Below are 24,650 nucleotides of genomic sequence, written 5' to 3'. Positions count from 1 at the left end.
TTTTACAGCTATAGATATTAGCTTTTAAAAAACCAATGAAATTCACTGAAAAAACCATAGGTTATAGACCATATATAGTTAGGAATTTGCATTTACAAAACCTTGAAAATTCACTGAAAAAACCATAGGTTAGAGACCATATATAGTTAGCTGGACATTTTATTGACATAAAACCAATGAAATTCCATATATAGTTAGTTGCACTAACTATATATCGCACACCCGCAATCCACTGCTGATGATGTCACATATTACATCATTCATGACATGGTCAGTGACATCACTGATGACATCACTGATGACATCTCAAATGATATCACTGATGACATCACTGATGACATCTCATTTGACATCAATGATCACACACTGATGATATACTTCATGTGATAATACAATGCACATCCTTACACTCTAATATAACCTCTGTTACACCTAGTGTAAAATACAGAGTATCATTTATGAAACCATTGACACACCAATACCAGTTACTACATACGCACTCACTGATTCCTACGTCTACACACACATTCACTCATTCACCCATACAATTACTCATACATACAGTCACTCATTATTACAACAATATCATATGCACTCATACACCTATGCAAACACTCACACACTGCCACTCATCCATGGAGTTACTCAAACACCTAGTCAGTCCTGTAAAGAATCAATCCCACTTCCATTTCCTCATCTATACAGTTAAACACAGAACACCTTACTTTTTCACACATATACTAACACATACTTACTCTCTTATACAATCACTGATACAAGTACACATTGATCTGCACAGAGTCACACACCTACCAGCCAGCCACACACACACTCAGTCTTCAATACAAATACTTGGCCAACCAATCAATAAACCAAATAGCCACTCATATAGCTACTGATCAACACATGCAGCAGCTTGCACAACAACAGACATATTGATGCACACTTTCAGACAGTTTAGTCACTAACCCATACATTCAGTAAGACACATTTATTCACTCACTCAGTCAGTCACGCACCTACTAAATCCTTCATCCAGACACTTATACATCCACTCATTCTTCAATATGTAAAACATATTTAAACTTTACAGAAACACACAGTCACTGGATGATGTCATCAGTGATGTCATCAGTGATGTAATTTGAGATGTCCTCAGTGATGTCATCAGTGATGTCACTGGCCATGTCATGAATGATGTAATATGTGACATCATCAGCAGTGGATTGCGGGTGCGCGATATATAGTTAGTGCAACTAACTATATATGGAATTTCATTGGTTTTATGCCAATAAAATGTCCAGCTAACTATATATGGTCTCTAAGCTATGGTTTTTTCAGTGAAAAAAATATATATATATATATATATATATATATATATATATATATATATATATATATATATATATATATATATATATATATATATATATATATATATATATATATATATATACATTTTCTTCTCCTGGAGGGGAAAAGAGGGGGAGTCGCACATCCAACACCTTGCTTGTGGCACATTTGTAGTACAGATGGGCAGCTGACATGTCCTGACGCGTTTCGTTCGCCTGCTGCAAACTTTTTCAAAGGTTGGCCCAGGTAGTGAGGAGTGTTTCAGAGGAGAACTTCAAAGTTTATATGTCGCGTAGCCGGCCCTCTGGTGGACACCATTGGTGGTGATAGCCTGGCATGCTGGTAAATGAAGTCCCGCTGAGTCCTGATTTGAAGGTGCCGTTTGAGATCTGTTACTAGAAAACCTGTGGATTTCCAGCAGTGTTGTTCCGGTAACAGCCCGTGTTTGAGGACTGTTTGGACCCTTTCCAAGCTCTCGTGCTTGGTGGCTGCCCTTCACCCTTAAGTTTGTTTCTGAAGCACAGACTGTGGTCCAACGTCGGGTGAGTGTAGGCGCTCTTTGTAGGTAGTGCGTGACTCTGCGGATGGACCCTCCACATGAAATACAAACATTTTCTTCTCCTGGAGGGGAAAAGAGGGGGAGTCGCCCATCCAACACCTTGCTTGTGGCACATTTGTAGTACAGATGGGCAGCTGACATGTCCTGGCGCGTTTCGTTCGTCTGCTGCAAACTTTTTCAAAGGTTGGCCCAGGTAGTGAGGAGTGTTTCAGAGGAGAACTTCAAAGTGTATATGTCGCGTAGCCTGCCCTTTGGTGGACACCATTGGTGGTGATAGCCTGGCATGCTGGTGAATGAAGTCCCGCTGAGTCCCGATTTGAAGGTGCCGTTTGAGATCTGTTACTAGGAAACCTGTGGATTTCCAGCGGTGTTGTTCCGGTAACCGCCCGTGTTTGAGGACTGTTTGGACCCTTTCCAAGCTCTGGTGCTTGGTGGCTGCCCTTCACCCTTAAGTTTGTTTCCGAGGCACAGACTGTGGTCCAACGTCGGGTGAGTGTAGGCGCTCTTTGTAGGTAGTGCGTGACTCTGCGGATGGACCCTCCACATGAAATACAAACATTTTCTTCTCCTGGAGGGGAAAAGAGGGGGAGTCGCACATCCAACACCTTGCTTGTGGCACATTTGTAGTACAGATGGGGAGCTGACATGTCCTGGCGCGTTTCGTTCATCTGCTGCAAACTTTTTCAAAGATTGGCCCAGGTAGTGAGGAGTGTTTCAGAGGAGAACTTCAAAGTTTATATGTCGTGTAGCCCGCCCTCTGGTGGACACCATTGGTGGTGATAGCCTGGCATGCTGGTAAATGAAGTCCCGCTGAGTCCCGATTTGAAGGTGCCATTTGAGATCTGTTACTAGGAAACCTGTGGATTTCCAGCGGTGTTGTTCCGGTAACCGCCCGTGTTTGAGGACTGTTTGGACCCTTTCCAAGCTCTGGTGCTTGGTGGCTGCCCTTCACCCTTAAGTTTGTTTCCGAGGCACAGACTGTGGTCCAACGTCGGGTGAGTGTAGGCGCTCTTTGTAGGTAGTGCATGACTCTGCGGATGGACCCTCCGCATGAAATACAAACATTTTCTTCTCCTGGAGGGGAAAAGAGGGGGAGTCGCACATCCAACACCTTGCTTGTGGCACATTTGTAGTACAGATGGGCATGCCCCTCAGTTAACATCTATCTCCTATGAAAAGTGCAACACTGCTGATAAATTGATGTTTCCAAAAGCCCATTCAGGGCATTATTGAAAAAGCAGTGGAACAGTTTCGTTTTTTGTACAGACAAAAGCGTCACTAACATTTTTTCTCTATGATACAAAATTGATCAAATATATTGAGCAATACTCATTAATGATGGGGCCTCATATTGTATACGATCATCTGTGCTTTGGTATCTTGCAATGCATATAAGTACATAAACATATTAGATCAAACAATAAGAATAAGAGGGTAAGAATACATCTAAAATGGCCGCCGCTTGTAAATACATTCTTAGTCCACTGTTTATTTTCATGTTTTCACTTGTAAATAATGCACAAGACATCTTCTATGTTGATTAACATGGTAATTGTTTGTTTATTTAAACTTGCATGAGTAAAGTTATGAGTTGACACTGACGAAGGCGGAAACGCTGAAACGCGTTTGTCAAACTGGCTGCAGAAGCGCGAAATAAATAATTAGAAACTGCTTGAAAACCCCGATGGATGGCTTTTTTGCGTGCACTCGAATAAATTGGTTTGCTGGAACTACAGACCAGGGTTGGGAGTGTAACTGCGCGTCTCACCACGCGATGAGGAAGCACCCGTAACAAGTAGAGCAATGACTGGTGAAAGTGCGTTAAGGAATATATATATATACATATATATATATATATATATATATATATATATATATATATATATATATATATATATATATATATATATATATATATATATATATATATATATAAAAAAACTTTTGGGACCCCCCTTTTTTCTCAACTTCACGAATCCCCCCGAAACTTTCAGGGAAGGAGCAGAGCGGAGCTTGCCAAAATTTTGGAAAATTACACGCGAATTCCTCAACCGACGTCAAAGTTATTCCCAATAGAATGTTGCAGATTTCCTATGGTAGCTAGGTCCTAACTATAACTACCTACTGGCGCCCGCCAGTAGGTAATATATTATGTATACATTACCTACTGGCGGGCTCCAGTAGGTAGTTATAGTTAGGACCTAGCTACCATAGGAAATCTGCAACATTCTATTGGGAATAACTTTGGCGTCGGTTGAGGAATTCGCGTGTAATTTTCCAAAATTTTGGCAAGCTCCACTCTGCTCCTTCCCTGAAAGTTTCGGGGGGATTCGTGAAGTTGAGAAAAAAGGGGGGTCCCAAAACGTTTTTTCCACCAAATTTGGTAAAATTGTAGGGACTGGTACGCAGAAGTGCCTTTGCTATGTTTGGTGAAAATTGCTCCAGTGGTTTTTATGAAAATTAACTTCAAAAACACATATATATCTATAGGCGCGCTCCGAGCGCTCACTGGTTCGTGTACCAGGGAGCGCACTTGAGGTGCTACGGGAGTGCGCGAGCGGAAAGGTGATTGGCTGTCGGATGTCTGTCAACATTCTAAACAGTCCGGAGAGTCCGCCATCTTGTGTCTCTGTAAAATCGAGACACCTGAGGTGAAACTTAAAAGGGGGAAATGTTTAAAAGGGGGCAGGGTAGACACCCCCTGACCCCCTAGGTTTTCTGAGGGCGGCCTAGAAGGACCCTGAAGGGGAAAACAATTATTATTTTTTTATTTTTATTTTCACGGGGTAAGCACTGGGTGCGTTCCCATGTACGCTCTCCGGTACGCGCACCCTGAGCGCACCACAGGGTAAAACAGTGAAAGAAAATAGTTTTAAATAAGAATTTGGATTTCTAAGAGGTAGGGTAGCTCTAAAAAGAGCTGTTGTGTTATGTGGGTGATTTAAGTACCTACAAGTAGGTACTGAAGCAGAGTCTAAAATTCAAGAGCAAAACTCTGTTCTCCTCATCTGAGAAATGTACATCGTCTCCTCTGTAGATATCTTGCATGTTGTAATGCAAGTTATTGTGGTATATTCAACTCATACCATAGTTTCTCAGGAAAGCAGAAACAGATCCTTTTGGGACCTCCTGAGAAGGTCTAGGGGGTGAGGGGCACTCTACCCTGCTCTCTTTTCAAGTTTTGAAGTATTACATTTCACTCTCTTCTGAAACTACACAAAATGGCGGCGATAGGGTGCATCAGAGACAGACAGTGAGAGAAAGGAGGCAGGAGATGAAGAAGAGATGTCAAATATACATTGGTAAAAATACAGTGGGAGAAGGGCAGTAAATATGAGTAAACTTACTATGAACATAAAAATTTTGCACTCTATACTTTAAGTATTACATTATACTACATTCACTTCGCTTTTACCTCATAAATTAGAAATACAAATGAATATTATGTCAACTAGTTTTTAATTTGTAATTAATAATTTATTGTTCAAATTTCTCATAATTTAATAGAACTTGTAGCATGTCCTCATCTGGTATTTCATCTTCATTTATATATTTAATCTCCTCATGAATATTGTTCATTTCTGTTTGTTGGCATTCTATTTCATCCAAAAATTCTATAAATTCTTCATCTAGAGATTGATCTAAAAAGTCTTTTAAGTCTTCTTCTCCATGTGATGAAATGTTGCTTTCAGTCTCCATTACATTTTCATTATCAAGATATGTTGAAGTTGTTTATGTCTTTTGTATGTATGTATGTATTGATATATTTGTATAGCGCAATGACTGTCACCCAACGGGTATCCTGGCGCTTTTCTTTGCTCTTCTCCATTTTGTTCACTTATCCTCATTCCCCATGTTCACTCTCCTTCTCCTTACTCACCTCCCACACTCACCTTCTTTCAGACCTTCTCCTTTACTTTCCTTCCTCTCTCTTTCCATCCTTTGCTCCTTCACTCTTTTTCCTTCCCTTACTCCCCTTACTCCCCTTACTCCACTTCAGTTACTCCTTCTCTCAATCCCTCTGTCCTGTAACTTACTCCCTCACCTTTTCTCACTCTCTCTCTGTTGCCCTCATTTTCTCTGTCCCCTTAGTCTCTCACTCCTCTTCTGTCACACGCACTCCCTATAACTGAGCCATACTCCCACACTCACCTTCTTTCAGACCTTCTCCTTTACTTTCCATCCTCTCTCTTCCCATCCTTCACTCCTTCATTCTTTTTCCTTCCCTTACTCCCCTTACTCCACTTCAGTAACTCCTTCTCTTACTCCCTCTGTCCTCTTACTTCTACACTCCCCTTCCCTCATTCTCTCTCTGTTTGCCTCATTCTCTCCGTCCCTTTAGTCTCTCACTCCTTTTCTGTCACGCTCACTCCCTATAACTCAGCCACACTCCCTCACAGTCCTCTACTCCCACTTTTTCTTTCACTTTCTCTGTCTCTTCACTCCCTTACTCACCTTGTCTCACACTCACTTGCCTTTATCCAGTCTGTATCTCCACTCTTTCCTCAACATGACTGCTCTTTTCTTACCCTTCCACACCCCCTTTCCTTTACTACATTTTGTTCACTTATCCTCATTCCCCATGTTCACTCTCCTTCTCCTTACTCACCTCCCACACTCACCTTCTTTCAGTCCCCCTATTTCACTTCCCTTCCCCTCTCGTTCCTTTCTTTGCTTTCTCACTCATTTTCCTTTCCTCTCTCACTGCACTCCACTTCAGTTACTCTTTTTGATTTTTTAAGAATACAGCTCTATTTTGAGAATTGGAGGTAGTTCTAAAAAGAACTTTTTTTTCTTCTTTTTTCCTTTTTTTAACAACAAAAACAAAAACAGGGAATGTTAAACTGCTCAACAGGAGCAAAAAGAAAGAGTCAAAATTAGGGCTTGGGGCGGCACCGATGGTTTTCTCTTGTTCGGGCAATGTTCATAATACTTTGTTCACTGTAACAAAGTAGTTCATCACAGTCTTTACATTTGATGGAGATTTTATTAAAAACAGGCTGAATATTAGGAATCAGCTGTTCAGGTCGCCCCCTCACCGATGATGTAGTTGGTCCTCCAGTTGAAGTCCAAGCACCATCCCTTGGAGCATCTCGTGCCAGAGCTCTGACACTCTCCCAAGCATAATTCCGGGGGTGCCTCCTCTGAACGTGCCGAATCATGGTTGAATTTCCGAAACTGTATTTCCTTGTAGGGTCACCCCGTGAAAGGACAGTATTGCAAATTTTGCACTCTACCTTAGGAGCATTCACTTTTTTTTATCTGCTGGTATTTTGAAAAACTTCCAAATGAAGTGCTCCTTTACCCTGGGTGGAGGAGCCTCTTCTTCTATGAACCCATTCGAGTCCTCACTGCTACTGGTGGGTCTAGCAGCCATTATAATCCCAAAAAGGTTGAGCAGAAACAAACAGGTCTTGCATTCACAAAAGTGAAAGCTGAAGTGAAGGAAATGGGTGAAGTTTTCATTCTTTGTAAAAAAAACTGTTAGCAACCAATGAAAAGTGCTAATTTAAGGTCACATGACTTGACGCGCTTACGCTGCGCGCACCAAAGTGCTTCCGGGGGCGCTTACGCGGCACAAACGTGGGCGCTTCCGGGGGCGCTAACGCGGCACAAACGTGGGCGTTTCCGTGGGCGCTTAAGCGGCGCGTCTAAGTGACATTTGCTAGCTTTATGGAAATGCAAAATCATATCCTAAAAATCAAAAATACTACTTTAATAAGTCTAGTACTGAATGTCTTGCATTATTATTTAGTTTTCATACATATTTTTTTTTATGAATGCAGAAATGGCGCTCTCTCTGCGCTCTCTGGTGAGCTTACCGGTGCGCGCACCCGGAGCGCTCCAAGGCAAAATTACATGGGTAAGCTCACCGGTGCGCGCACCCTGAGCGCCCCAGGAAAAAATGATTTAAAAAAAAGAAAAATACATTGCAAAATTCTTTTTTATCAATAAATTAATAATAATTAATAGTTATACAAAACAGCTAATAAAAAAACACTTAACATCGTAAGTTACAAACTCGATATACAAAGGAATTAGCTTTTAAAAAACCTTTGAAATTCACTGAAAAAAACAGAGCTTTCACAATCGTTATAGTTAGGAATTAGCATTTAAAAAACCTTTGAAATTCACAAAAAAAAACATAGGTTTCACAATCGTTATAGTTAGGAATTAGCATTTAAAAAACCTTTGAAATTCACAGAAAAAAACATAGGTTTCACACCAGTTATAGCTAGCTGCACATTTCACTCATACAAAACCATTGAAATTCCCACATTATAGTTAGTTGGACTCACTATAACTCGCGCGCCCGCAATCCACTGCTGATGATGTCACATATTACATGATGGGATATCCTTTTACAGGATAAAACATTGACTAGACAAACACCCATCAATAACTTACAGGAGAGATAAATCGATTAAGGATTTAATTGTACAAAGCCACATGGAGAAGAAAAAGACATGGCTAGAACCAAAGGGTGGATTCTCTAAATGTGGTAAGTGCAAAGCTTGCAGGTACAGTACCAATGTGAAGGAGGTGGTACTCAGCAGGGTCAACAAAAAGTGGAAGATAAACAAGAAAATCACTTGCAATACGGAATTTGTAATTTATGTTGTGACATGTCCCTGTGGAAAATGGTACATAGGGTCTACCACCTTTCCAGCTAAAAAGAGAATTCTGGAGCATTGGTGTGCCATCACTAATAAAGATTTCACATATAGCACAGCCAAACATTTCCATAACCATCATGATGGAGACCGGACAAAGGCCACATTTTTCGTCCTTGACTCTATACCAAAACATGTAAGAGGTGGTGATAGAGTGACAGCACTACACAGAGCAGAATCGAGATTCATCCTCCAGGCAGGCAGTATTGTTCCCATGGGGATGAACGTTGATGAAGAAATGTACGTTCATTTGTAAATTGCTTTCTGATCTGAGACCTTTTTCGTCTACCTTTAGGGACTCTGAATTTTTGACCATATGGTTTTTAAACACCCACTTATAATTTTGTTTGTATATAAGTGTGTGTAGTTGCAAAACATTTTTGATTAATGGTAGGAGAACAGAACCCAATGAATTATGATATGATGAACAGACTGTATAATGTTTATGTGATAATGATATAATGACCCTAATCCCTTTGTCTTTATCTTATCTTTAGAATACGGGCTATGGACGCAGCACTATGAATAAACTACCTCACGGATATAAGATATTGATATGAGCACGACTACGTTCACCAACTTGTACTGATAACATGATATGAGCACAGATTTGCATGAAGAATATGAATAGACACGGTACACTAGTGTTATTTAGTTTATTTACAATTAATGGGTCAAAACTGTCGTAATAGGAATGATATTGCCAATATGGCATCGACCTTATTATTTCACTGAACAGCACCTCTAGCTCTGAATGGATCATTACCATTATGGGTACTACACCCGGTATGTTGAACCCTAGTCACCTTATGCTCGATCACATCGAAACCTAAATCCGCTATAGCCCCACAAACTTCACTTAAGTCCTTAATTCCCTCAATCACAGTCGTTTTTGAAATCTGGATGATGAATTGGTAACTCTTTCTCCTCTGCCCTCTTAATAAACCCTTAGTTACAAATCCAATCGGGTACTACACCCTTAATTTTGCACTATATGTATTAAACTATATACAATGTTTTGCTGTAAATCACACATATATTGAAAATTGTGCTTTATTTATTCCTTTTGCATGTAATTACATGATTAAGTTTAACCTCTCAAAAGCACAATAGAAAGCTCTATGTGATGTAAACAATGAGCCTTTCTTTCATTTTCATTGCTTTATGTTTTGTTACGTTATATAAAGAGCAACTATGTCCGTGGTGGTCATGTGACCAAGAGCCTGTGTGCTCGAAACACGTCTTCTTTGTGCCCAATAAAGAATACCTTAAAACTTACCCAGCTGGTGCGGCTTGTCATTCCCTCACGGTGCTGTGCAGGAAGTTTGAGAGAATATATATATATATATATATATATATATATATATATATATATATATATATATATATATATATATATATATATATATATATATATTCACTGAAAAAACCATAGGTTATAGACCATATATAGTTAGGAATTAGCATTTACAAAACCTTGAAAATTCACTGAAAAAACCATAGGTTATAGACCATATACAGTTAGGAATTCGCATTTACAAAACCTTATTTTACTCACACAAAACCATTGAAATTCCATATATAGTTTGTTGCACTAACTATATATCGCGCACCCGCAATCCACTGCTGATGATGTCACATATTACATCATTCATGACATGGTCAGTGACATCACTGATGACATCACTGATGACATCTCAAATGACATCACTGATGACATCTCAAATGACATCACTGATGACATCACTGATGACATCTCATTTGACATTACTGATCACATCACTGATGATATCATTCATGTGATAATACGATGAACCTCTTCAGACTCTAATATAACCTTAGATACAATCAGTGTAAACAGACACTCACAGACTGTCACTCATCCATGGAGTTATTCACACACCTAGTCAGTCATGCAAAGAATCAATCACACCTCCATTTCCTCAACTATACAGTTATACAAACTTTACTTATTCAAACATATACTAACACATATTTACTCTCTTATACAATCCCTGATACAAGTTCACAATGATCCATACAGCCACTCACACATTCACTGGCTCTTATGCACAGTTATTTATATATGTCAACTCTCACATGTACTGTGTTTTACATATGTACTTACTTTGACATGTAGCACTGAGATATCCATTCACTCACCAATACACTCATGCACACAGTCAACCGCCCATACATCTGTTTCCACATGCACTTTTGAAACCATACATCTAGTGAATCAACTGCTCACACATCTATGCACAGAGTCATACACCTCCCAGCCACCCACACACACACTCAGTCTCCCATACAAATACTTGGGCAACCAATCAATAACCCATATAGTTACTCATATAGCTACTGATCAACACATGCAGCAGTTTACAGAACAACAGACATAATGATGCACAAATTAAGACAGTTTAGTCACTAACCCATGCACTCAATGAGACACATTTAATCACTCACTCATACAGTCAGTCATGCACCTACTAAATCCTTCATCCAGACACTTATACATCCACTCATTCTTCAATATGTAAGACATATTTTAACTTTACAGAAACATACAGTCACTGGATGTTGTCATCAGTGATGTCATCAGTGATGTCATTTGAGATGTCATCAGTGATGTCATCAGTGATGTCACTGACCATGTCATGAATGATGTAATATGTGACATCATCAGCAGTGGATTGCGGGTGCGCGATATATAGTTAGTGCAACAAACTATATATGGAAGTTCAATGGTTTTGTGTGAGTAAAATAAGGTTTTGTAAATGCGAATTCCTAACTGTATATGGTCTATAACCTATGGTTTTTTCAGTGAATTTTCAAGGTTTTGTAAATGCTAATTCCTAACTATATATGGTCTATAACCTATGGTTTTTTCAGTGAATTTTCAAGGTTTTGTAAATGCTAATTCCTAACTATATATGGTCTATAGCCTATGGTTTTTTCAGTGAATATATATATATACATACATATATAAACATATATCATCTGTATATCTATATAAATACAAACATGAATGCATGCATACATATACTTATATGCATACAGATGCATGTTATTTACATGAAAGTTGAAAAAACACTAATAAAAGCAAAGCTAAAAAGCCACCTCATTACAAACAGAATGGCTTTAACTTAAACGAGGGCGAGATCTATTGCACTCTAGTTGCACATTAGATCACTGTAGTAAAGCTACTGCTCACCAGGGACGTCTGCTGCTGGTATTCAAAGTGCATGTTTCAGTCTGCATGTCAGAATTTTTTTAATGAAATAGAAGAGGATTTGAGAAGTCACTCGAAATGTGCCCTAATTTTTCTTTCTGCAGCACTAATAATACCTTCTATTGCATAATATACCCCCTCATTTTGTTCCTTTTTAAATTAAATGTTTTAAGAGTTACCACTTTATTCCCATCACGATGGCTCCAGGTGTGCTATACCTTTGTAATAAGTAGGACTGTTAGTGCTCTAGTTGTTCTTTAGAACACTCTGGGACATTCTGTCATTGGGCTATACTTGGGCTACATCTGGGTGATATTTGGGCTACATTTGGGCTCTTTTGTCTCTGGTGGCCATTTTGGGAGACTGCATGTCAGAATGTTTTAATGAAATAGAAAAGGATTTGAGAAGTCACTCAAAATGTGCACTAATTTTTCATTCTGCAGCACTAATCATACTTTCTATGGCAAAATATACCCCCTCATGTTGTTTCTTTTTAAATTAAATGTTTTAAGAGTTACCACTTTATTCCATTCAAGATGGCTTCAGGTGTGCCATACCTTTGTAATAAGTAGGACTGTTAGCGCTCTAGTTGTTCTTTAGAACACTCTAGGAGGCTGCAGTAGAACACAAAGGAATCAACTGACAGTCTCTGTCCTTGTTGGATGTACATGTTTTACTGAGAATGTCAGACTTCATTTTCACATGACTGAGAAAGATAATGTGAATTTACAGAAAATATGCTTTCAGTTTAGCTTATAGATCCCCTTCCAAACCACTGTGGGAAAATCATGAGATATTAGTTTTCTTTCAAACAATATTCATGATATCACAGCAGAAGGTTTTTTCACATGGTAAAATCACCTTAGAACCCACCACAATTCCTAAAACGAGTATGGTACCATCAACAAATGATTTATAATGTAACTAAAGTCCTAAAACCCTCTATTAACTACAATGCTTTTTAATGAGGTGCTATCATGTATATTGGTCCCAAGATGGCTGCCAACACTTCTTGGATGAAGTGCTGACAGCCAATCAGATCAGATGTGTGGTTAGGCTCCGCCCAGATATATATCTTTTTTTGAACCTAAATTACTCAAAATCCACTGGAGCACATATATTGAGACCTAGCAAAGGCACATCGGGCTAACAGTCCCTACAATTTTGCCAAGTTTCGTGCAAATCCATTCAGCCGTTCGAGCTAAAAGTGAGGCCAACCGCCCTATGGAAATTAACATGGGAAAAACACGTTTTGGGACCCCCCTTTTTGCTCGCCCCCCCTTCATGAAACCCCCCCAAATTGTCAGGGGCTGCTCAGAAACAAAATGTTCCATTTTCCTGAAAATTTCAGCCAATTCCGTCCACAAACGCCAAAGTTATTAGACATAGAATTTTCAAAAATCCCATAGAGAAAAAATCCTAACTATATATACCTACTGGCGACCGCCAGTAGGTAATATATATATATATATATATATGTATATATTTATTTATTTACCCATTTTAACTATTTTAATTTAATTTAACAGTATTCCCTATAAGAATTAAGTCCCTATCTCCGTTATTTTCTATGGGAGGGTGACGCAGCATCAGTGAATGGCCCTGTCTGGTGCTGGACTGAGTACTGGTCCTTTTGTCATTTGATACTTTACCCTCGCAAAGTTGGTGCCAGACCCTTTTTCAGGGGGTGGAGATATGTAAGCCTACACTTTTAAGTAACTTTATACTCGTAAGTGATGAACTGCCCAAAGTATCAAAGTTGTTTCATCTGTAAGAGTAAACTTGCATGTGTAGAATTATTCACATATAAGTTTACTTATGTGAATAGCTCACACATTCTCAAACATCCATAGAGCACTTTCAATAAGAGGTCCACAAATGCATATTGTAGCCAATACGTTTTTTTGTTTGTTTCCCCCATAGCTAGTCCTAAATACTAGCACTTTTCAGGTTTGGGCAGCTTGGTGCCTCCAAAAAGACCACAACAACATGCATCCTGCCACTGGGTGAGTGAGTAAATATCCAATTGTAAGCCTTGAGAGAAGATTCCATTTACTGATTTAAAAAGGCTAGTTTAACACTGTGTAAGTCAGCTTTAAATGTGCTTTGCAAAAGTTAGGCTCAGCTGCCCAGTGCCTTAACCTAAAATGTGAGCGCTCACACACATACATTCTGAAAAGTAATATGGGATTAAGTGCTATGTTACACGTGAGCATCTGCACACATTTAAAAATGTACAGTTTTGCTTCAGCCAGTTATCCACTAATTCCAGGTAGCCAAGTAATTTCCGCAGCATATAGCTAATTCTGAAATTAAAAACCATTAGTAGCAGTAGATTTTTATTAAATATTTACGACAATTGTGGCTGGTACAAGTTGTCACCTGTTTTGTCTTTAAAGCAAACAATCTGTTCCTTTCTTGCAGATGAGATCGTTTTGGTTCACAGGCAATTAGGAGCTGAGGTGGGAAGTAGGCCAAGTGACTCTGATCCAATACTTTGAACAAAGTAACTCCTACTCCTTAAGGCCCTTCAGCCTCTCTCCCAAGGTGTGAAAAGGAGATTTGCCAACAAGAGGTGGTATTTTGCTTTGATCGGGGGAGGAGGGGGGTCGTTGAGTGGTGGGGACGAATGTTAGCTCATTTCATGAAACCAGAGTTTGTTATTTTGAACTACAGGTATTTATTTGGGTGGTTTATTCTGTTTATTTATGACGGTGAGTGAGGGAGAATCAAAAGTGTAAAGCAGCTAGTTACAGATAGATGGCACAGGTGCGAGCGAGACGTGTAAAACAGCTAAATGTAGGTGAAAACAGAGATATAGGGGAGAGTGCAATTACATACGTTTAAAATAAAATAAATGCAAAATGATTGAAATATTTATCTAAATATATATCTTGTATTTACCTCTAGACAAATGTGTTCTGGCCAATTCAATATCTGAATGCTGAAAAGTTGTCGGAACTCAACTTTAAAAACCATGTTCAGTGGAAATGCCCCAGTTCGAAAAACCTGTTTACCATTGTAAATCATTTTTATTAAATACCATTGTTTTCGGATTTTGTCTCTTCTTATTTTTTCATGCCTACAAATAACGAAAATACAGATGTAGACATTTAAGTATTTTGATCACAGGAAGGTTGATTCTAAACAAATACACATTCTTTTTTGTTCAGTACAAAGGGTTTTTACACTATGAGAGAGAATACCCATGCACGCCCAGTGTGGTTGCCCCATTTTTATCAAGCAACAGAATTCCAAACTGTCTACAAAATAGGTATTGACATAGTGAAGTTCTCACCTTTAGCAAGCGTTGACTACTTTTTTTCTGAGCCAGCGATATAGCCCATATAATACTTGTTAACCATTATGTTTTTATATATCACGTTTATTTGGCTATTTTCATAAAATTGCAGCTAACAGTGTGCACTGATGACATTAGAATATACATTACTAAATAATTGATAAAACAATGACCAGTGGTGACAGCCAGAGGATTTATGAGATGATGTGGCAACAACATTTACTATGTAGTTATAGACGTACTATACTTGCCACATAATTTAATGCATGAATTGCAAAATGTGCACATTTCACAAGAAAGGTTCCTATACAAAATGGCATTTTTGACACATAATTAGGAAAACTTTGCCTCTTAAACTGGTCCTTTGAGCCATATAATCATAACAGCCAAGACAATGTCAAAGTTCTGCAGAATGTTTCGGTGGTTGAGGACTTTCATTCTGATAATGAAATCCGTATTTTACAGGGAACTGTGAAATATTTTTCATGGTTCCCTGTGAAATAATGTTTTTAAATGTTCTGTGCAATAAAAAGAACCCATATATATGTATATATGAGTGGTGGAGCGCTACGAGGTATTGCAGGTATATATAAATATATATATAATTACCTACTAGCTGTACCCGGCCACGCGTTGCTGTGGCTCAGTCTGGTTAAATGGAAGAGAAAGAAAAGAGTAAGCGCACGTTTCTAATATGTTTAATTTCATAATGCATGTGGGTATACAATATGTTTTTGTGACTATTGTCTGTATGCGTTCCTTGTAGTTGTTGCGCAGCAAGCAAATCAATAGGGTATGTTTGGCCTTTCGATTAAAAACACTCGTGTATTGTACACACGCGTATTCTAATCCAATGTTGTGTATATATGAGCACGCGCTAATGTTGCAAAGTGAACTAACTCCACCCCCCTCCACCCACTTCCCGGTCTGACATCCTGACACCAACTGTCCATCCTAATATATGTAGACTATTGTCTCTATGCATCCTTTCTTAATGTTGCAAAGTGAACCAACTCCTCCCCCCTCCCTCCACCAACTTCCCGGTCTGCCATCCTGACACCAACTGTCCATCCTAATATATGCAGACTATTGTCTCTATGCGTCCCTTGTATTTATTGCGCAGCAACCAAATCTATAGGGTCTGTTCGGCCTTTCAATTAAAAACATGCACGTATTGGACATGTGTGTATTCAAATCCAACGTTATCGATATCTAAACACGCGATAATGTTGCAAAGTGAACCAACTCCTCCCCCCTCCCTCCACCCACTTCCCGGTCTGCCATCCTGACACCAAATGTCCATCCTAATATATGTAGACTATTGTCTCTATGCGTCCTTTCTTAATGTTGCAAAGTGAACCAACTCCTCCCACCTCCCTCCACCCACTTCCCGGTCTGCCATCCTGACACCAACTGTCCATCCTAATATATGTAGACTATTGTCTCTATGCGTCCCTTGTAGTTGTTGCGCAGCAACCAAATCAATAGGGTCTGTTCGGCTTTTCAAATAAAAACACGCGCGTATTGGACACACGCGTATTCGAATCCAACGTTGTGTATATATATATATATATGGGGGCCTGCTTCTCCCCCAGCTATGCCTGCCTGCATATGGGCTGGTGGGAGGAGCAGGTCTTGAAAAGGGAATATGAAAACATCTTGAAGACACATGTCCCTTTATGGCTGAGGTATATTGACGACCTCTTCATCTTATGGAGGGGGTCTGAGGAAAGAGCCAGGGAGTTCATACAAAAGTTAAATGACAATCTTTTGAACTTGCAATTTACTGCGAATATGAGCAAAACCTCTGTAGTCTTTCTAGATGTGGAAGTGTATGTTAGCAACAACAATTTATGCACTAGACTCCATTGTAAGCCTACGGCTGGGAACTCTGTTCTCCATGCCTCCAGCCATCACACCCAGCACTTGATCAACAGCATCCCCTACGGGGAAATGCTGCGGATCAAACGCATCTGTAGTGACAATAAGGAATGTAAACTGGCTCAGGAAAGTTGTAAGGAGCGGTTCCTTCAAAGGGGATACAAACCCGCGATCATTGATAAGGCTATCAGGAAAACCGAATCTTTGAGTCGTGACAACATCTTAGCCCCAAAAAACCCTGCCATGGCCGATGATTCTAACAATAAATTGCGAGTCATCATAACCTATAACAAACAGCAAGCGGCCATTAGAAAGATTTTCAGGAGGCACTGGGATCTTTTGTTGAAGGATCCTGTCATAGGCAATGATTTGCTTAGAGACAATCCTACCCCTCTGATAACTTTTCGGAAAGCTAGATCCATGGGAAATTGTCTGGATAAATGCAATCCTGAAATTAGACCTCCTTCCAACTGGCTGTCCAAGCAAAAAGGTTTTTTCAAATGTTTCCAATGTAAAGCGTGCAAACATGCGAATAATGTGAAGGAATACAGTGTTCCATTTTTGCCTTATCCAGTTGAAATCAAGCGACGTATTACGTGCAAAACGGAATACGTCGTGTATGTGTTAGAATGTCCCTGCGCATTGCGCTACGTTGGCAGTACTAAATTGCCCGTGCACATGAGGATCCTGCAACATCTCAGGGCCCTCAATAACAAGGATCAAGCATATCCTGTAGCACGGCATTTTCAAGCCAAGCATGATAGCGATAACACTCTGCTTCAGTACTTTGCCATAGACTGCATACCTCCTTCTCGCAAGGGTGGTAACAGGGACAGTGCCTTGAGAGTGCTGGAAACCAGGTATATTTTGGAACTTAATTCCAAAGTCCCCAAATGGTCTTAACACCACGGAGGACTTATATACCTGTATATAAACACATTACTCAACTCTGCTGTGTCTGGATTTTACACTGTTTCCTACATGTTTGATGGGCATTGTATGATATGATTATTATGCTTATTACTCTAACATGTTTCTGAATCTCCAAGGATGCCCCTTTTTAAATGTCTCTCGAAAATGTACATCTGCGCTATAATATGAATTTGAGTATTCACTCATTTTAATTTCACGATACACATTGTTGGTTATCTCTATTATTTTAATAGAGTCTTTAGGGTTTTCCTATTCTATATCCTTTGTTTCACTGTTCCACAAATATGTTATCACTTTATTTTTCGCCTATACATTTCAGGCAGCAGATAACATCGATCTATACATCCTAGGACCCTTTTGCCTTGTTTAAAGTGTTTGCCCACTTGGGCTATATTATTGTAAACAGCATATTTAAAACTGCTTTTGGAGTTTGATACATATATATAGTTGTTAACCATCGATTTGGTTATGTATCGATAACTTTATGAGGGGGGCTCCTTATGGCATTGGGGAGTCGTCTTTTAAATATGTCTTTATTTATTTAGATATGTGTATATATATATTTTTTTCTACTGAGACTTATATGTATATTTTTGTATCAATATATAGATGTATATTCATGAAATCACTTGTAAATACGCCTGATTTTAATTGTACATTCTATCAATATCATTGTACATATGTATTCCATTAGCAGTCTAATCTATATGCATTGTGTTCGTTGCATAGTCTGTTTTTCAGTTTCATGGTGCAATGCAACAGCTGTTTACAATTACTGGTCACTTGTCACTTTAAATACGGCTTGGGTCCATGAGTAACGCGTCATGTGATCAAGGTCCAGGTCGGACCGAAACGCGTCATGGCGGCATACTGATGCGAGGCGAATTTTCTCTAAATAAATATTGAAAAGCACGAAAGATTGGGTCCGCGCTTGTCTATCTGAGTCCTGTTTGCTGAGTGGATTCCTAAGATAGAGTACTGGAATATATATATATATATAAACATGTGCTTAATCAAATCCAATGTTGTGTCAAAATTTCAAAGCAAACAGTGAAGAACTTTCGGAGATTTAAGATTTTGAACAAACGAACATTTACATTTTTATTTATATAGATTGGCGGTCACCAGTAGGTTTGTATAGTTATAATTAGTTATATTCAGTGATGTCACTGACCATGTCATGAGTGATGTAATATGTGAGGTCTTAAGAAGTGCATTGCTGGGGCACAAGTTATAGTTAGCTCAGCTAACTATAACTGCTGAATTGAATTGTTTCGAGCATGTGAAATCTGACCCTAACTATAATGTCCCTATAACCTTTATTTTTTCAGTGGATTTCTAAGGTTTGTTTAAATCTATTTTGTAACTGTAACAAGCCTGTAACATTTGACTTTTTGGGTGAAAATATATATATATATATGTGTGTGTATATATATATATATAGATATATATGTGTATATATATATAAATATATATGCGTAGAGTGGAGTGTTGGCTAGAGTGCAGTGGGGTAGAGTGTTGTGGGGTAGACTGCAGTGGCATACAGTGTTATAGCGTTCTGTTGAGTGGTGTAGAGTGGAATGTTCTACAGTGGAGTGGAGTACAGTGAAAGAGCATAGAGTCTAATGGTGTAGAGTGGTGTGCTGTAGAGTGGAGTGGCATACAGTGGAGTAACATACAGTGTAGGGATGTAGACTGAAGTAGCACATACTGGACTGATATACAGTGGAATAACGTACATTAGAGTGGAGTAGAGTGGATTGGCATAGAGAGGGATAGCATAGAGTGGATTGTTGCACAGTGAAGTTGCGTACAGTGAAGTAGGGTAGAGTATATTAGAGTATAGCATAGTAGGGTAGAGTGGGGTGGCGTAGACTGGAGTGTCATACAGTTGAGTGTCTTACAGTGGAATAGAGTATAGTGGAGTGATGTACAGTGCAGTGGTGGAAAGTGGAATAACATTGAGTGTTCCTGGCATGAGGTGTAGTGACATAGAGACAAGTGGCATACAGTGGAACAGAGTAGAATGTAGAGTAGAGTAACTGGTGTGGAACAGAGTGGAGTAGAATGGAGCGATGTACAGTGTAATAGCATACAGTTGAAGTCATAGAGAGGAGTGGAGAATAGTAGGGTGGCATAAAGTAGAATAGCATAGAGTGCAGTGGTGTAAATGTAAATTTGCATGTACCGAGGTATACCACAAACTTAGGGGCCTATTAGCATGGCGAACTGCCCGCCAAATTGCACCTCCGAACGGCCAATTACCCCCGCCACATTAGCATGGCAGGGAGTACCGCGGTGGACGGTTTGAAATAAACGCTTACCTTTGCTCCTCTTATGTTATTCCTTGTAAATAAGCACTTGAATGTTAGTCATAAAACAGTTTAAACTAAATTCAGAATACTTCAGCCAAGATAATTGAACTGCACAGACTTCCCATTAAGATCTCTGCAGTGCTGTTTAGTGAGTGCTGACGCCTGTGAAGCCTTGTGGTTCTCCAATGACCTCAAACTCAAAGAAAACCTGCTGCTCCCTCGAGAAAACCTGGCGCCAGGACCAGACAACAGAAAACATGACAGCCCTCAAGAACGCCACCCGCAAGCACCACCAACTGATCCGCACCACCAAAAGAACTACTTACAAACAACGGCTGGACAACAACACCCACAACAGCAAGGAACTCTTCAACATCGTTAAAGAGCTCTCCAACTCCAGCACCTGCAACAACGACATTACACCCTCGCAAGACCTCTGCGACTCACTCGCCTCGTTCTTCCACCGCAAGATCGCCGACATCCACGACAGCTTCGGCGCACAGACCACGCACCCTACCACTGGACCAGCGCACCCTACCACCACCCTCTGCACCTGGACCCCGGTCAGCACCGAAGACACCGCCCGCACAATGAACACCATCCACTCCGGCTCCCCTACCGACCCATGCCCTCACCACATCTTTAACAAAGCCGACTCCATCATTGCACCCTAGCTCCGGGACATCATCAACAGCTCCTTCACATCCGCCACCTTCCCGGAGAGCTGGAAACATGCCGAGCTCAGCGCCCTCCTGAAAAAACCACTGCGGACCCCACGGACCTCAAGAACTTTCGACCCATCTCGCTCCTCCCTTTTTCTGCCAAAGTCATCGAGAAGACGGTCAACAAGCAACTCTCCGCCTTCCTCGAAACAAACAGATCCCTCGACCCGTCGCAGTCCGGTTTCCGAGCAAACCACAGCACCGAGACCGCCCTCATCGCAGCTACCGACGACATCAGGTCCATGCTCGACAACGGAGAAACTACCGCCCTCATCCTCCTGGACCTCTCAGCAGCCTTCGACACGGTATGCCACCGCACCCTGATACAACGCCTAAGTGACACCGGAATCCAGGGCACGGCCCTGGAGTGGATCATCTTGTTCCTCGCCGGAAGAACCCAGAGAGTCCGCCTCGCCCCATTCCGCTCCGCGGCTACCGAAGTAATCTGCGGCGTTCCACAAGGATCCTCGCTCAGCCCCACCCTCTTCAATGTGTACATGAACCCCCTCGCAGCCATCGCACGCGAACACAACCGTGTTAGACCTGGCATCATTGGCTTGAGTCTCTCCTCCATTTTTTCTGTTGCCTCCACTGTTTTATGATGTTTTTGCTGGTATAATGCTTTGGGCGCTGTGCCACTGCTGATCAGTGCCACAGTGCAAGTGCTCTCTATGTAAAATTGCTGTACCGATTGAATTCCATGTTTGGCTTATTTGGTTTACTATCAGTCCCTAGTCTAGTGTACGAGGAGTGCCAGGGCTTGTAAATACAAATGCTGCTCGTGGGCTTGCAGCACATGTTGTGCCACCCACAAGAGCGGCCTCGTAAAAGTATGTCTAAAGGTCTGCCATTGCCAGACCTACGTGCAGTCTGGTACTGTCACGCTGACTGCGCAAGTACACCTACTTGCCAGTCCCTAAAACCTTCCCTTAACTTCATGTTAGTCACCCCTATGGTAGGCCCACGGGCAGGGTGCATTGTAAGTATAAGGTAGGACAAGCCTGACCAAGTTGGCATGTCCTAATAGTGAATTACAGCCATATTCGTGTTTCACTATTGCGAGGTAACCTGCTCTCCATTAGTTAGAATGGGCCGCCAGGATTATTAATGCTATGATCCTAGCTGGCTCGGGGAGCATGGTGCAATGTCGAGTTTGGTATCCCTGAACTCGGGGTTTAATAACGCATCCGTTTGGGTGGATGGTTTTTGGACTCTGGGTTTGAAAATAGCACTTTTAGAAAGTAGCTATTTTCTTGTCTAACTATTTCTGGTTTCTGCTGGTTTGGTGTGTGTGTGACAGGAGCTGGGTGGCTCCAGAGGTCTGAATGAGTCAGTGTGGGATGAGTGGGACATTTGCGTTGAGAGTAGGGGGAGAGTAGTTGCTGATAGCCTGCCCTGCCTGATACAATGCTGGCTCCACCTCCTGCCGGGCGACTGATGGTTCTGTGCCTGCCATGGACAATCCTAGCCCCACCTCCTACCAGGAGTCCGATAGCTCTGCTCCTGCCAGTGACAATGCTGGCTCCACCTCCTGCTGGGCGTCTGAGGACCCAGCCCTGCTCAGTGAATAGGCCAGGTGTCTCTGCCTGGCTACACCCACAACAGACCCAGGATGTTGGGAAATTCCCCTGCATGGACAAAGGGATCAAAGCCAAAAAGGGGCATAAGAGAAGGACCCCTGAACCAAGACTTTAGATCACTTCTGACAAGGAACCCTGAAACCAAGGACAAGAAGCCTGCTGATCCAAGGACTTGCCTACCCCTTCTGCCAGTGTGCTGTTTGCTGGGGGGAATCCTGCAGTGCTTTTTTATTTTTGCCAAGGAACCAGGAGAGAGGAACTGTGTGTGTACTCTCAAGCTTTGCTAAGAAAATCTCCAAGGACTGGAAGAGTGCCAGTCTCCTGTTGAAGTCACAGGGCTAAAGGACTTCATTCGCTAAGAGTGCTATTTGCTGGAACCTGTGAATCCAGCACTTCTGAAAGAAACCAGCAATCTCGACGCCGACGGACGTCGCCGAATCCAGCTCGACATCGTGAGTACCGGCTCCAGTGTCCCGCTTCCTCGACGCCGCCCGCCTTGCCCGATCGACGCCAGCAGCAACGCCAGTGAGTAGTGAGTTTGGCTCCAGCTCGAAGGGACCTCGTGTCTGCACCGCTGCTGATCGCATCGACTTCGTGCCCTCTCGACGCCGTGAGCGCTGCTCACTCTTGCAACATCATCATCGACATCGACGACTACTGAGGCCTGATCGACACCGAAGACGCGACGCCGGATTGCTCGACGCCGCTGATCATCGTGTGCCTCATTTCCCTAAGGTACTGTGTTGTTGGAGGTCCTTGTGACTCCGGGCTCGACGTAGCGCTCCTCGCGGTCGACGCCGAACCTTTGGAATAACTTTGCCTCAACGTCGTGTGGCTCCCGTGTGGGTTACATTGTTGCCAAGAACTGTGTTTCCAAGAAGAAGAGTTGCTTTTGTTACTAAAGACTTTGTGCTGAGAAGAAACTACACTTGAACTATTATTTTCCCTTCCAAGAGTATTTATTAAGATTGTGGTATATTTTTGTCGTTATTTGGTCTTGTGCTAAGCCTTATATAAAAATACTTATTTTTATAATACTACTGTGTCGTGTCCATTTGTAGTGTATTCACTTTATTACTGTATGTGGTCATAAATGCTTAACACACAGCCTCTGAGATAAGCCTGTCTGCTCTGCCAAGCTACCAAAGGGGTGAGCAGGGGTTATCAAAGGGTGTGATCCCCTTGCCCTGACTAGAAAAGGTGTGTCCCTATTTGTCAGAAGTGCATACCTCTGCCAACTAGAGACAGCCGGTTCTAACATTGGATGCAGCGGTGAGGATTTGAACCTTGCATTTATGACCCATGTGCAGTGATTAGTGTGCGCTACATAGTGAAAGCAGACCATAGCGCAGCCACAATCTACTTGGTAGGATTCCATTTTTTGTTCTCCGCTTTTCTAAAGCTTGATTTTTTGAACACTGCCAGTTTTTACCATGAGTGATACCGGAAGCAATACCCCTGTTGTTGTGGAGGAATTTGATAGAGCAAAGATAAATGTCTACAAATTAAAGGAGCTGAAATCCTTCTGCAGGAAGTTTGAAGTTCCTACCACAGGCATCTCAAGAAAGGAGGAATATCTGAAAGCATTGGAAGCCTGGTTAGAGGCCAGAAATTCCACTGATCCGGTGGTGGTACCGCCAGTGGAAAGGGGATGAGGAGGCGCCAGTGAATGGGCCTGTGTCCTCTCCCGGAAGCAGTGTTTCCTCCAAAGGTCTTTCCCCTGAAGAAAGAGAAGAAAGGGCGAATGAGCGTGCATACAACATGGAGATGGCAAGGCTTAAGATAAATGGGCAGTTGGAGTTAGAAAATGCAAGAGGTAGGAGAGAAGCTGATTTGGAGACCAAAAGGTTGGATTTTGAAAGAGAGAAGTTAGCTTTGGAGCGTGATACCAAGTTGAGGGAGTTGGACATCCAAGCTAAAAAGTTAGAATTGAATCCTTCTGGTGGCAGCATCCCATCTGTGCCTGCAGAAAGTAGGTTTTATTTTCCTAAAGATGTGATCAAAGATTATCATAGGAATGAAGATATTGGTCAATGGTTTAGAGCGTATGAGTTAGCATTGTTGGCCCACCGGGTCCCTGAGAAGGATTGGGGAGCG

At 41.2% G+C, this 24,650-nt stretch overlaps 1 protein-coding gene across 1 annotated transcript in view; it reads right to left on the bottom strand.

Moving 5' to 3' along the window:
- Window positions 1-24,650, bottom strand: part of CC2D2B (coiled-coil and C2 domain containing 2B) — a 1,912,120-nt gene that overhangs the window by 938,791 nt on the left and 948,679 nt on the right. The window contains exon 20 of the mRNA XM_086919535.1: window positions 14,726-14,903. Within this exon, the coding sequence (XP_086775661.1) occupies window positions 14,726-14,903 (178 nt within the window). The remainder of the gene's footprint in view (window positions 1-14,725; window positions 14,904-24,650) is intronic.

The sequence above is a fragment of the Lissotriton vulgaris genome, chromosome 5, assembly GCF_964263255.1.
Source record: "Lissotriton vulgaris chromosome 5, aLisVul1.2, whole genome shotgun sequence".
NCBI classification, from domain to species: domain Eukaryota; kingdom Metazoa; phylum Chordata; class Amphibia; order Caudata; family Salamandridae; genus Lissotriton; species Lissotriton vulgaris.
Note: the sequence above shows the minus strand (reverse complement) of the source record. Positions and strands in the feature narration are given on the sequence as shown.